This window comes from Mobula hypostoma, chromosome 11, assembly GCF_963921235.1.
Source record: "Mobula hypostoma chromosome 11, sMobHyp1.1, whole genome shotgun sequence".
In the NCBI taxonomy this organism is placed as follows: domain Eukaryota; kingdom Metazoa; phylum Chordata; class Chondrichthyes; order Myliobatiformes; family Myliobatidae; genus Mobula; species Mobula hypostoma.
In genome coordinates, this window is record NC_086107.1 from 39372924 (window position 1) to 39388682 (window position 15759).

Sequence of the window (15759 nt, forward strand, 5' to 3'; positions counted from 1 at the left end):
TTGATTGGTGCTGGAATGGGCTATGCTTGTCTCTTTGAATCCACCGTCACCAGTTTCCAGTTTTAGAATTCTCTGATAATTGGACAATTATTTGACTCGCAGTATTTTGAAGTTTAGATTTGAACCACCTACTTTGGTATGTGAAGTAGCTCTCTGGAACTGTCATAGAGCGAAACCAGTTTTGTGTCAGGTGTTGACAATTATTGAAAGAATTGAAGGTAAGTGTGAGAAGAAGACGTTTATGTAGAATGGGAGTGAGAATAGACAGATTAGAGAAAGGGACGAAGTGAGAATGAAAATGAGATGGATGAGGGGTGACAAGAGTAAGTAGGAAGAAGATAAAGCTTGAAATGTCGAGAGCAAGTATCATTGTACAGAGAATTGTTTCTGAAGGAGAACGAAAGCAGAAAATGTGGTCTGCTTACATGGAGAGGGGAACTAGATATACAGACTCTGCAATACCGAGGCAATTATCAGTACAGTGACGACAGGTCTAATGGTAGGTAATTAATTTAGGTATTCTAATTAGTGGTGAAGTTATTCAGACCAGATCCTGGGATCAATTCATTACCCTAATGACGTCACAGGCTAAAGGGCAGGCATAGCAAACAATCCTGGTGAGTTCATCAGCCAGTCAGGACAATCCTATTTCTCAGTTCAAACGTGTCTTTGCAAAGAGACACTAAGGATCGGATCATATCATCATGGGGGCTGTTTGTTTGGTGTGGCACTTTTGTTTGTTTTTGCTCTTGTTAAACAGTTGTGAAAGCTCTGCAAGTGCAGGAATTCGAGGTAAGTTTGCAGTCACTGGTATGAGATTCCTGCTTTGCTTCACGCCTCCTCAACAAGGACAGATGTGCTTTTGCCTCTCTGCTTGTGAATGAGGAGAATTATTATTCCAACAGTTAAATATCAATTAAGGCTTCACTGTTTTGTCCATTTATTAAAACAGGTATATCTAAATTTAATTCTTAGATGCTGCTGTATAATGATTTGTTAATTTGTAAATATTGAAATATTTTATCAAATTGCGAGTCAGTTGAGAAGTAGTTTTTTAATCGCCTTTTTTAACAGTGGATATTATTGCAAGCTATGTTGGATTAAATGTTTCTGAAATAATATCTGGTAAAAAGGAACAAAGTACTACAGTACTCCTGTTTACAAAACATCATTACATTTCTTAGTAATTTTTTTGCCATTAAAGCATGTACAATGTTTGAGTTTGACATAAAGTGGAATGCACAGCTGGTGTGTTGCATTGAGAAATGTGAAGACTGGAGTAGCCAATTAAAAACTTATGTACTATACATGGTTTTGTATACATATACATATAATACAGAAGATTTAATTATATCTGTGTGTGTCTGTGTCTGCGAATGTCAGTTGCTTTAGTGTGTTATTTAGTACATTTTAATGATAGATATGTTGCAGGTTTGATAATAGGCATTAACATTTTTCTGTTTGCATTTTTGTTTGTTGGAATTAATTTGATTGCAACTCAGTCTGCTGTGAACTCCCCAGAATAGTTAGCAGTACTTTGACAGTTCTTCTACAGTTAAAAAAATATCCTCGGTGATCTTATTCCAGTTACCAAAAACTACATATTATTCAACCTTATGTTGCATTGTTCGTGCTTGCAGAGAATTTTATTTTCAGATTCAAAGTTTCTAATTGTTTTTGATTGTTGACATTCTCCAAATGCACAGCTGCTGTGTGGTATGAATCTGTGCATTTCTCAGAAGCCTTTACTCCAAGATATTTTGTTGTCTTTGAGATTGCCTTTTTTTCCCCCAAATGAACTTCCAGATCTTTAAACGTTGCTTTCTAGTTTTGAGATTAATGATAAGTAGCCCAAGTGATTATTTTCATGTTTGAATGCACAACAAAGATACTGTTAGATCGAAATGTGGAGCTGACGTGTAATTACTGTCCCCCGGAGCTTTTCTCAGCTTTGTTATTCTGTACCTCCTGTTTGTTTTACAGACATTGATGAGTGCACAGAAGGAACTGATGTCTGCCATGTCAATGCAGTCTGTCAGAATACACAGATGTCATATAAGTGCTCATGCAAGGCAGGCTATAAGGGAAATGGAAAGCAATGTGAAGGTGATTATTATCTAATTTTACCAGAGTTTTCTTACTGAACTAGAATTAGGGAACTTTTATTTCTTTCTCCTTTTCTGTAGGAGAGTATAATTTTATTGTTTGCAATTTTCTAGTGTAAAAATGATGCAAGCATTTCCAAGATATACTCAAGCCTAAAATGCTCTAGTTTGACATGTTGACTGAATATTAAGTAAAAAGGGGATGTCTGTCTAGTTCACATTGTGTTTTGGGTTGTAATTTTTTAGCATTCCTCTTGCAAAACAGAGTAATAAAAGAATCAATTATTTTCTCTGGGGAATGTTCACTACCATCAAAAAATAAACCCTTTGACACTGAGTATATCTGATAACTTGTGAAAAGTACGGGGCGTTTTGACTCATAATTTCTGATTCATAACTGAACCAGGGTTCAGGGCAGCATTCACTGTATCCTGCAAAGTGATGGAATCAGGCAGCAGTCCAATTCCAGGGTGGTAAATATATCTCCCATACCCCTCCCAGTTCAACAGGGCACTGTTGATGTGAGAATGGAGAGAATGCAGCTGAGCTATTTACATCCTGTAGATACCCTGCCAGTACACTGAATATTTATTTCATTTATGCTGGGGAAATGAGCATCATTCATGGCCATTCCCAGTTGACCCAAGAGGATGTGGGAAGCCATCTTTTTGCCTGGCACAGTCCTGTGATAATGACAGACCTGCCATACTTTTTGGGGAGGTGGATGAGTGAGGAATCCCAACGTTCAGAGGCAGTGACAATGAAGGAATTGCAATAAATTTTCAAGTCAGACGTGCATGTGAGGGGAAACTTGTGGTTGATGATTTCCTTAATAAGTTAGTGCTCTTGTATAGAGTAGTGGTTGTAAGGTTTGGGAAACTTGTGGTTGATGATTTCCTTAATAAGTTAGTGCTCTTGTATAGAGTAGTGGTTGTAAGGTTTGGGTTTTGCGGATGCTGTACATTGTGACCACAGGGCTGTAGTGGTGGATGGGGAGCCAATCAGGTAAACAGCTTTATCAATGAGTTCCTACTAGGCAGAAGTTCTGATACGGAATTCCAGATCTGTATCTAATTCCCTTGAAAAAGTGTCACTCCCCAAATCCAGAGACTGTGTGTGTGTGTGTGTGTGTGTGTGTGTGTGTGTGTACGTACATACATGTAAAATCATACACAGTGGATTCCGGTTTATTGGGACAGCCACTTATTTGGGACAACTCTTAAAGAACAAAAACTAAACAAGAAAATAGCTGGGATTCTCTTTGCATATTTGGGGCACTATGCTGCTTACTTAGGCAGGAGGCTGTTGCCAAACAGTTTCTAGCTCGCATCAGTGCACTTGTGTGGCTGTTAGACACTACACTGTGCTTAGAGCAAAGAGTTTTAAAATGCTATCTGTAGCGTGCACTGTTGTTCAAAGAGCAGTGATTTTTGTCATTGATAGTTGGTGAGAAATAAGCAGTAAGACAATTCAGAACCGTTTTGTTCACTGTGGTTTCAAGTACTCAGATGCCAGAAACGGTTGGGAGTCAAAGTGAAATGATTTCACTACTTCAACAATTTAGGAACTACATATAATTTGGAGGTATTGACAATCATCCTGAATGTTGCAATGAAAGTGAAGATTTGGAGGATGTGATCATTGATGGCATTGTATGAAGGCAGTTCGTTAATTATACTAGGTGTCTGTGCTGATTTTGTTCATTTATAGTCAATCAAAAGAATATGGCAGCATACAGGTACACCAATGAAGTCCTTCATCAATAACAATTAGAAACTAATACACAGTTTTATAGTACTGTAGTAGTATTGATAGTTGTTCTAATTTGTTCTCTTTCATTTAAGTATATAATTTATTACTCAGTTAAACAGTAGTTTGTCTCTTTATAGCTTTTTTAACTATTTCCATAAAACTTCAGCTAATTGGAGCAACTGCTTAATTGGCCCAAAGTATATTGGTTCTGATGTGTCCCACAGTCAGTGGCCACTTTATTGGGTACACTTGTATACCTGCTTGTTAGTGCAAATATCTAATCAGCCAATGATGTGGTAGCACTCAATGTATAAGAACATGCAGACATGGTCAAGAGGTTCAGTTGTTGTTCAAACCAAACATCAAAAGGTGGAGGAAATGTGATTTAAGTGATTTTCACCATGGAATGATTGTTGGTGCCAGATGGGGTGGTTTGAGTATCTCAGAAACTGCTGATTCCCTGGGATTTCCATGCACAACAGTTTCTAGAGTTAACCAAAAATGATGTGAAAGACAAAAAAATATTCAGTGAGCAGTTGTTCTGTGGGTGAAAATGCCTTGTTAATGAGAGAGGTCAGAGGAGAATGGCCAAACTGGTTCAAGCTGACAGTAACTCAAATAACCATGCACTACACAACACGTCAAACCTTGACGTGGATGGGCTGCAGCAGCAGAAGACCATGAACATACACTCTGTAGACACTTTATTAGGTACAGGAGGTTGTTTGTGTGTGTGTGTGTGTGTGTGTAAAAAATCTTAGGTTGTGTAATAAATAGTGGTAAAGAAAATATTCATTTCGATATTTTAAAAATCATCCATTTCCTGGCATCAGTAATATTCTTGATGCTAGAAGTATATAATCTCAGAAGACAAAGGGAAATAATTGACTGAACAGATTAAGTGACCTTCTTTTACCTCAAATGCGTCTTTGTTGTAACCAGTTTAGAATAGTAACTTGTTTCACATCGTCACGTTCAGTTTTTTACTTCCATCACATTCAGCTTCGAGTTTAACATTAAATATTTATTTTTAGGATGTGAACGTGTGAACCTATAGATTCTAAATGAGACTAGTATAGATTTAAATGGCTTTGTAACAGTTTGCGATTTTTGGCAGTGTCAGTGTCTCTTTTTAACAGAAAGCATCCATCATTCTGTTTTGTGTTCCTTCTCCTAGACATTGATGAATGCCACAGAGAATATAACGGAGGCTGCGTCCATGAATGCATCAACATTCCAGGAAACTATCGTTGCACTTGCTATGATGGCTTCATGTTGGCACACGATGGACATAATTGTTTGGGTAGGAGGACATTACTAGCTATATGTTTGCATTAGAAAGATATGTAACTTCAGTGTAATCACTTGATCTGAACATGTAAAGACAAGGGTCTTAATGTTCAGATTATAAAATAATATATAATACAAACACTTAGAATTACTTCTAGTTAAAGTTTGTCAGTTGCCCAAAAGTTAGATCTCCTATACAAAAGTAACTTAAAATAAAATGCATCTTCTTAAGTAAACGCTGGGTTAAATAGAAATGTTCACATGCATGGAATCACCATTTTTTTTGGTTTTAATAAATAATACTTTAAGTGAAAGTTCTTTTAACTTGTTTGTAAGACTTCAGTGCTGAATTCAACGAACAGATCACAGGATCAAATTTAAAAAAAAACGCTGATACACTTATTGTGACACCCCATTTAGATTCTTCCTTTGGATTTTAACTATCAGAAGAAAATTCTAAGAGCTCAGCTGCATTTTGTTTTCAATTGGAATGTGAAATTCTAGAGAGGTGACTGAACTGCCTGGCAACCCACAAAAACACAATGGCTTCTTTTGCTTCATCGTCCCTTGTGAAGAACACTTTCAAAAGAAGTTGTGCTGTGCTCCATTCCTGTTAACTTAAACAGACCTTCTAGGCTAAAGGCCTGCCTTTGTTTCAGGAAAAAAAGCAAGATTTTCATTATCATTTCTTAAGATGCACCTTATAAATAGTCTTTCAAAGTTCATGCTTTCACTTATCATTCAGACTTTAAGCTGCTGAGGAAAATTATTCCAAGTATGTTTGTCAATTTATACTCTTCAAGAATGAAACATTTAAAAGAAAGAATTCTGTCAAGTTGTGATTTTTAGTCATGTATTCTCTTAGGCAGAAACATAGTCGAAGTGCACTGGGAATGTTGCGCATGAAATCGTCTGTCTTTCATGACATGAATTATGTTGCGAGGATTGGTGTAAGGTAGAAAAGTCTTGCAAGTTCGCGCAAGGAGATTCTGTAGTTTATTTGGCTCATGACCCAACAGATACAACTTTAAGAATGAAGTGCTAGATTACTGATGACTGGCTCTGCGCCTGTTTGCCACATACTGAAACGTATCAACCCAGTGTGCAGAGGAGTGCCCGTATCATCTCAAGGCAATAAGAAGGAAACTGGTTTCAGGAAATGTATTTTCTACTTGATTCAGAAAGTAAATGCCTGATATCTGATTAAGCAAAGGGCAAGATAATAAAACTGTTAATTATAAGTTTAATATTATTAATAAATTTATGTTTATTTCAAGTTTTGCCCCCTTTTCCACGTTAGTTTATCACTCTTACCTTCTGGCCAACATTGCTTTTAAGATGGTTTGGATAATTGGTTTCTCTCTGACAACATCTAGTTAATGTAGGAAGACTAGAATGTTTAGTTATCATATTTCCTCCATGATCACCATACTTTGGGATTGCCTGATCAGAGATGCACGGAACATATTGAGAAAAATCAGTGCTGACTTGATTTTATAACATGAAGGTCTTTCCATAATTCAATAAGGTGTTGAGCATGTAGACTCTTTTTGTGGGAATCTCTTTCAACACCAAGTTCCATCGATTTGCCAAGGCAAATTAATGGTGTATTTTTATTAAAGAGTGACAAACTAGAAACGCTAAGTAAGAAGTGGTGGCAGTTCTGGCTGAGAGAAAGTGAAGGCAGTTAGTTAGTTGTGGCTGATCTGCCTGGAAGAGATATAAATACAAAGGGGAAGGGGAGAAAAAGAGGGCAAAACGACACTGGATCTGCGAAATATAGAACAGTACTGATGATGGAAAATTGAAATAAAAGCAGCAAATGCTGGACATATTCATTATATCAGGCATCATTCACAGAGAGAAAAGCAGAATTAATATTTCCAGTTGTATCTGGACAGTGCTGAGATAAACTGCAGAGGCTGGTTATCTGAAGCAGATAAGGGTCATAGAATGGCATATGAGAAGTGTCACTTATGTTTGAATAATGAAGAATGTAATTTCCACTAAACATGTTTGAATAGTGCTAATGTGTTCAGATCGGGTGGCGGGGTGGAGATATGTCTCTACCAAAGGAGGTGCAAGACGCTCCTTCCCTCCGCTATCCTGAAGGTCTCCCTTTGGCAAGCTGTAGCGCCTGCTTAGCTCCCCGATCACGGTCATGTGAAGCCATGGAAGCAGGTGGTGTATTGTCTTTTGAGGAATCAGTGCGTATTGCAAGTCTGGGTAATGCGACCACTGACACCAGCCAGGCAATCTCTGAAGAGTATTGATGATGGCTGGGGTCACCCATCCTGTAAAGACACTGTCCAGAAGAAGGCAATGGCAAACCACTTCCGTAGAAAAATTTGCCCAGAACAATCATGGTCATGGAACAGGGCACACAATGAACAAAGAAATGTGTTCAGAATTGTTCATGATAACAAAAAGTTACAAATTAGAAAATAACCAAAATCATGTTGGCATCTATACATTAATCCTAATTCCTTTCCTTCTCCTGCAACCTCCTTATGTGTTTAGATATCCTTTTCCTAAGCTAACGTTGTCAGGAATTATAGAGGAGACTTGACCCAAAAGCAGAGCAGCGGAAATGATTTAGCACTTAAATCACTGATTTAGCTTGTGACCTCATTGCTTTGGGACAGTAGCACAGTGCAATACATAAAATGTACCACAATGTGGGGTTGAGTTGGTGGGTCTGTTGTATTGGTGGTCAGTCCACATCAGGAAGGCCTTGGTGTTTCCCATCGGCCAATGTCTCTATTGCTCTAATGGCACATTTAATAGCGAGTAGCTCCCTGTCTCCTACTCCAGAAGGGTGTTGTGTAGAGTTGAACTTGTGCAAGAAGAAGGCACAAGGGTGTGTCTTCCTGTCCAGTCCTTGCTGGGAGAGGATTGCCCTGGTGCCCAAGTCAGATGCATCCACCGCTACCACCAATGTTCCAGGGGGGTTTGAATGGTGGAGAATAGGAATGCTGGTAAAGAGCTTATTTCTCTGCACTTTCCCTGGGTCCATTGTTATGCCGTGGGGTGAAAGAATGTAACCCAGGAAGGAAATGACTGGAGTGTCGAACTTGCATTGAATGGATGTGACAGCCACGGTCTTGGGGGTCCTTGGAGAAGATGAGTACAGTATGTCGTCGCGGTAGATGAACACATACTGTAGCTGTGAAGCATGTCTCGGATGATCTCGTTGGTGAAAGCTTGAGATACAGCTGGACTGTCGGAAAGACAGAAAGACATCATCATGTCTTCATAGTGGCCGGTGGGTGTTAAGAGCACCGTCTTCCACTTATCCCCCGGCAGATGTGGATCAAGTTGTGCACACTCTGTAGATCCAGTTTGGTGAAGTTCTGGGCCATGCAGAGTGTTTCGAATTTGCTATTTATTACAGGAAGAGGGTAGCGGTTCTTACTGGTGATTTTGTTGGGTCCATGGTAGTCAATGCAAGGCCGAAGACCCCCATCTTTTTTTGACAAAGAAGAATCCTCCATCAGCTGAGGACTGGGATGGTGAATGAAGCTGTGCTGTAATGCTTTGGCAATGTGGTCATTCATGGCTTGCGTCTCAGGAGGGGAGAGGGAGAACAGATAACTTGGGTGGGGGGTGGTGCCCATACGAGGTGTAGTCTGTGAGGTGGCAGCTGCTTCCATGCCTTTTAATAAAGGTAATGGCTAAATCACTGTATTCCTGCAGGAGTTTGGTGAGATCGAGAGTTTCTTCTGTCTCCAAGGACTTATGGGGTGAAGTCAACTGAGGATGCAGGCAGGTGGGTCTCCAACTCAGCAGTGATCCGGATGAGCAAGTGGTGAGGGTTGAGGGTGGGGAGCCAGGGGTAACCCAAGATGAGAAGAGTGTTGGGTGAGTCAATAGGAAGAATTGGATGGACTTGCGGTGATCTCTGATACTCACGTGCACAGTCCATGTGCATGCCCTGACCACCCCAGACACTCAGGTACGTCTGATGCAAAAAGGGTGAGGCATAGGCTCGGTAAGGAGTCCAAACTGCACCTCTCAGATCCAGTCCAGAAAGTTGACTACTGTGCCAGAATCCACCAGAGCCTCCTGTGTGCTTAGAGTTGTCAGGTTGTGGAGGAGGACAGAGAGAGCGACTCAGGCTATGGAGCTGGAATGAGAGGCTGGGAGGAACTTAGCAGATAGAAAGCCCCTGGTCTCTACCTGATGGTGCTGTTTTCCCAGTAGGAAGCGCACGTTGGTTCTCCACCGAGGCTCATACTCTTGGGGAGTTTAAATGAGCTCTCCCAAACTGCATGGTTTCTGGGGACATTAATGATGGGGGTCTTGTAGACTGAAACGGTTTTGAGAACTGAGCTGGATTTCTGCCTGGTGATCTGGAGGGGCAGCCCATAAGACTTTGTCAATTCAGAGGACCAGAGAGGTGAAGCTTTCGAGGTTGGTGGGCATCTCCCGGGTAGACAGCTGGTCTTTCAGGTGCTCTGAAAGGTCGTGTTGGTAATGGGCCAGCAGCACTTCCACATTGCAGCTGCCGTCGGCCGCAAGAGTTCAGTATTCCGCAGTGTAATCCAGCATTGAGTGTCAACCTCCACGCGGGTGAAATATCCGATTGGCTACTCACTTCCACTTCCGGGAAGGTCAAAAACCCAGCGGCGAATTCCTCATATTTATTGCAAATAGTGGTTTTATTGTCCCCGTTCATGGTGGCCCAGCTGAGATAACGCTCATTCAACAGATAGAGGGATGACGAAGACGATCTTGGCTCGGTCTGTAGAATACAGAGCTGGCTGGCAGGAGCTCGGAGTGCAAGACACACTGGCAAAGGAAGCTGCAGCGTCTGGTTGGGGATCCATCGAAGCGTCTGGGCGCTGGAATCCGGGCCGGGGGTCCGAGGAAGGAGGCTGACTGGTGCGGGGTTGCTGAGACAGCGAGCTGGTTGAGAGTGGTGAGCATGTGGTCAATGGTTTCCTGCTGATTCTGGACATGTGCCAGCAGACGAATTCCTTTAGATAAGCAAACTCTGCTGGGTCAGTCCTCTCGGGGATTGTAGAGGAGGGTCAACCCAAAAGCAGAGAGGCAGAGATAAATTAGCAGTAAATGATGCTTTACTAATAAATTGCAAAATAATAAGAAACTAGGAGCCACAAAACTGTACAGATATACAGAACAGACACTAAACACAACAATCAACAATGTAACTGAAGGGTAGGAGCAACTGGGTGAGGCTAGCTATTCCAATGGGTGAACAAGGAGTGTGGATGAGAGCTGGGTTTAAATAGGTTGCAGGTGATGAGTTAGAGACTCCTGTTAGCTGGGTGGAGACTGGGAGGTGCCTGGCTGTGCAGGCCTGACTACAATGTGCTCCGGGTTGCTACAGGGCCACATGGTAGCTTCCTTTTGAGTCCACACAGATGTCCTGAGTAATCCATGGAAGTCTCTTGCCTTATTCAGCTAGCCAAGGGTAACCCAAGGAGCACAGGTCTCACAGGTTTAAGGCATGAATGGGCATGCTGCTCGAGAGGCAAAGGAGGGAGTTACCCTTGTAAGGTGGGTGGGGGAAAACATCAGTTTTCCGAATCAGGAGTTTGGGTAGACAACAATCTTATAAGCTGCTGTGACTTCAGCTTCTCCATGACGATCCAATCACAAGGCCCAGAACTGTGTTTGTTGTTGAACTCCGTCTCAGTTGCCTTCACCCTTCTCCACAGCATCGTTTTCATGGTAAAGGGGGTGGGGAATGTACCTGCACCAGAAGAAGAGATACAGGTTACCATGTGGTGCATTTCAACTCCGTATGAGGGAGCGATCTGCTCATACCAGAATCGGAATCAGAATCAGCTTTAATATCTCTGGCATTTGTCATGAAATTTGTTGTTTAGTAGCAGCAGTACATTCCAATACAGAATAATAAAAACTATAAATTACAAGTACATATATATGGGCATGTGGCCAAGTGGTTAAGGCATTGGACTAGCAACCTGAAGGTCGTGAGTTCGAGCCCCAGCCAAGGCAACATGTATTGTGTCCTTGAGCAAGGCACTTAATCACACATTGCTCTGCGACGACACTGGTGCCAAGCTGTATGGGTCCTAATGCCCTTCCCTCGGACAACATCGGTGTAGTGGAGAGGGGAGACTTGCAGCATGGGCAACTGCCGGTCTTCCATACAACCTTGCCCAGGCCTGCACCTTGGAGAGTGAAGACTTTTCAGGCACAGATCCATGGTCTCACAAGACTAACGGATGCCTTAATTTAATAAGTACTAGAATTTAATAAGTAATGGAAAGAAAAGAAAAGAAAAGTAATAGTGATGGGGTCATTGTCCATTCAGAAATCTGATGGTGGAGGTGAAGAAGCTATTCCTGAAACATTGAGTTTGTGTCATTAGGCTCCCGTACCTCCTCCTTGATGAGTGAGAAGAAGGCATGCCCTGAGTGATGGGGGTCCTTAATTATGATTATGATTATGAAGACACGTAGTCCTGTTTTATTGTCATTTAGTAATGCATGCATTAAGAAATGATGCATTATTTCCTCCGGTGTGATATCACAAAACACAGGACAAACCAAGACTGAAAAAACTGACAAAACCACATAATTATAACATATAGTTACAAACAGTGTAATAATACCATAACTCGATGAAGAAGACCATGAGCACAGTAAAGTTCAAAGTTTCTCAAATGTCCCACATCTCACGCAGACGGGAGAAGGAAGAAAAACTCTCCCTGCCATGCTGACCACAGTCCGGCTCTAAGTCATCCAAAAACTTCGAGCTCTGATCAGCTCTCTGACACCGAGTACTGAGTGCCATCTCTGTCCGAACGATTCGACCTCCTTCTCGGTCACCAAAAGCAGACAAGGCCAGGGATTTTGAGGCCTACCCTCCGAAAGATTCACGACCACACAGTAAAGACAGCAGCGAATGAGCAGTTCAGAAATGTCTCCAGATGTTCCTCTGTACTTTCACGTCCATTCTCCATCAACTCAGAATTGTCCACGGCCCCTATTTAACAGATACGATATCATTTTCACGCGTGGCGCACTGCCATCTTCTCCTCCTGCCAATAATGGATGATGTCTTTTTGAGACATCACCTTTTGCGGATGCCCTGAATGTTGGGAAGGATAGTGCCCATAATGGAGCTGGCTGAGTTTACAACTTTCTGCAGCTTTCCCCGATTCTGTTCTGTAGCCCCTCCACACCAGATAGTGATACAATCGGTCAGAGTCCTCCCCATGGTACATCTGTAGAAATTTGTGAGTGTCTTTGGCGACATACCAATTCTTCTCAAACTCTGAATGAAATATAGTTGCTATTGTGCCTTTTTTGTCATTGCATCAATATTTTGGGCATAGAGTAGATCCTTAGAGGTGTTGACGCCCAGGCATTTGAAACTGTTCACCCTTTCCTTTGATAATCCCTCGATGCATTCCCTTGACTTCCCCTTCCTAAAGTCCACAATCAATTCACTGGTCTTACTGACGTTGAGTGCAAGGTTGTTGCAGTGACACCGCTCAACCAGCAGATCAGTCTCGCTCCTGTACGTCTCCTTGTCACCATCTGAAGTTCTGACAACAAAAGTTGTGGCATTGGCAAATTTATTGATGGCATTTGAGCTGTGCTGAGCTGCCCAGTCATGGGTGTAGCGAGAGTAGAGTAATGGTCTAAGCACGCAACCTTGAGGTGTGCCAGTGTTGATTGTCAGCGAGGAGGAGGTGTTATTTCCAATCCATACAGACTGTGGTCTCCTTGTGAGGAAGTGATCTCATTCCAGGAATTAGCCCTGTGAATCTAATTTGAACTGCCTTCAGTACTACTATACCTTTTCTTAGATACGGTGGCCAGAAGTGTGTGCAGTCTCTAGGTGTGGCCCACTAATACTTTGTGAAATTGTATCAAAATTTGCCTTTTTCTAAACCCCAAATCCCATCTAAAACCTCATTTCCAACCTTGACTATTTGTTGCACCTGCCTGCTAACTTTTAGTAATTCATGCACAAGAACCCTCTGATCTTTCTACACCTTTTTCATTTGGAGTCTCTTTCCATTTGGACTATTTAGGCCTTATGGTTCCCCTTTACCAGATTGCTTAACCTCACACTTCCCCATCCCACAGTCTGCTTGCCGGGTTTTAGACCACTGACTCAGTCCACCTGTATTCAGTTTCAGTGTCCTTTGTCATCCAGGGCAGCAGTCTGATCATTTGCACCATCTCTGTTTGTGTAGCACAGCTATTTCCTCCTATGTGGCGTTCCTTTGCACCTGGAGAAACTATCCATTATTGCTGCTCTCTGCCACACATCTGCCCCCTTGCTGCTAATGTTTTCAGGATCCTGATGCCAATCTTCTGCCTGCTCTGCCCTCCCCCATCATCATTTGCCTGACTGATCTCCCTCAGCTCATCATCTGCTTGGCTGCCTCCGGCTCTGCTTTGTCTTGCATTGTTCAGGATCAAGTGGGAGAGCTGAATTGTGCACTTCATCTGTTTTGATCATTAACTGTACAGAATGCTTTTTAAATTGAAAATTGGAGAGCCGTCTTGTTATTTCATAATTAAATGGCAGTTAATGAATAATGGAGTTGTTGAAAATTTACAGCACAGAAAGAAAATGTTCAGCCCTTCGTGTCCATGCTAGCCAACAAAGAGCAATGCAGCCCAATCCTGCCTTCCAGCAGTGCATCTATGGTCCTTCAGTTAATGCTATATACTATGAAAGGTTCAAATCTGTTCAAATTCAAATTCAGAGTACATTTATTATCAAAGTACACAACCCTGAGTTTAATCTTCCCCACAGACAGCCACGAAACAAAGAAAAGCACGGGACGAATCCGTTCAAAGAAAAACATCAAAGCCCCCCTCCCACCAGGATTCTGAAATCACGCAAACAGCAACAACAACAAAAAAGAGTAAAAACACAGAATATAAAACACAAAACCAAAAGGCGTGATTTCAGCTCAGCTCAGTGTTCATTATCTGCAGGGCTCCCCGATTCAGAAATCGCCCAGAAGTAGCAACAAAAAGGAGCGACCAGAACTGGAACTCGTCATAAACCTGGATTAGAGTCCAAATCTACAAACCACCATGATTAAATCTTCCTCCGGCACTGTCTTCCAACAGGAGAGAGGGATCATTCTATCCACCTCTATCACTTTATCAGGCGGAGATTTCCAGACCTCTTCTATCCCCCGGGTGTATTTCCTTTGCTCGTATCCTTTCAATGCTTTTCCCAATTACTTTGAATCTATCTGCCCTGGATTTTGAACCCCCGCTAAGGGAAGCCAGTCCATTCCAGTTACTTATCTTGTTATTTTCACCACCTCCATTAAATGTGCTTTGGGTCTCCTGGATGGCAAGGTGAGGAGAGATTAGGCACAACGGGCTGCTGCTCAGAGAGGTTGGAAGAATGAGAGGTGAGCTGGTGGAAACTTACCCTCACAGGGCTCACTGGAGTGGCAGCAGGCATGGCGATTGCCCTGTTCGGGTATCTGGGGTTGCAACTTAAGAGTAAACGGAGATACAAGATAATGCAGATGCTGGACTCTGGGGCAAAAACAAACTGTTGGGAGGAATCGAGTGGGTTATGGAGCCAGTGTGGAGGGAAAAGTATTATCACTGTTTCTGGTCAGGCCTCTGCAGCCGTCCCTGATGTTGAGTTTCACCCTGACATGTTGGAATTTTGTTTTTCTGTTAAATCTAAAGTGTCGACAATTCAGGGTTGAAATGAGAATAAGTATTTCTTCACTGAGACTGGAGCGAATTCTATCTGCAAGGCAGCTACACATCTCTAGTCACTGCTATACTGATGACAGATGTCAATGATTGTTTAGATGTTAAGAGAATCAAGAGATTTGCAGTGCATAAAGGAAGTATTGCTGAGGTCAAAGATCATGCAGAGTCCAATGGTGGGTGAAGTAGCCCTTTTTATTTCTATTTGTCTTTGTTTTCCTCCATTCCAGAAAAAGCCTTCTAATCTTTCCTCTTGCAAACAAAACAACAACCTCAGCCAGGTCAATGATTCATCATTGTTACAATTTTCCAGCCCTGGCTTCCTTGTGAATCTCCTCTGGACCCTATTCAGTTATAATCATATCTTTCCTGTACTATGGTGACCAAAACTGTGCACAGTATATAGACCATCAAATTCATTTGTTTACAGAGAACATCTTGAGAACAAAAATTTTTGTAATGAAATTTCATTTCCAGAATTGTAATTGGGAATAATGGCTTTTCTTCTGATTTCCACTTGAAGGAGTAGAACTGACACCATGCTTAGCATAATCGGTTAGAACCCAGGCATCCACTGGAAAGTGCAGGTCACATAGAACAGATAATCTCTGGGGAATCACTGACAGAAAATAGGATGAGATTATCTGCCCCAAATTCTGATTCTTGCATACCTTTGTAAATATGTTCATATGTTTAGTAAGTACAGTATGGTCCCATTAGAGAGTACAAAGTTTGTAATTTAAGGAATATTGTTTTCTTTAATTGAAGATATGCCATGTATTGGGATTTGTTCTATTTTCAAATTAACTTCCTCTAACGTATTTCAGAAACTTCTAAATTTGGAAGGAAATCTCCTTCAGTGTGGTTGTTGGAATCTGAAAGCTACACAGCAGGAACCTAACTTAACA

The 15759-nt window shown here is 41.7% G+C and overlaps 1 protein-coding gene across 3 annotated transcripts in view; it reads left to right on the forward strand.

Moving 5' to 3' along the window:
• Positions 1-633: 633 nt before the first annotated feature.
• Positions 634-15759, forward strand: part of scube2 (signal peptide, CUB domain, EGF-like 2) — a 113003-nt gene continuing 97877 nt past the window's right edge. For all 3 annotated transcript variants that reach the window (XM_063063171.1, XM_063063173.1, XM_063063172.1), the window contains exons 1-3: positions 634-792; positions 1984-2106; positions 5035-5160. In XM_063063171.1, the coding sequence (XP_062919241.1) occupies positions 705-792; positions 1984-2106; positions 5035-5160 (337 nt within the window). In that variant the 5' untranslated portion in view covers positions 634-704. The remainder of the gene's footprint in view (positions 793-1983; positions 2107-5034; positions 5161-15759) is intronic.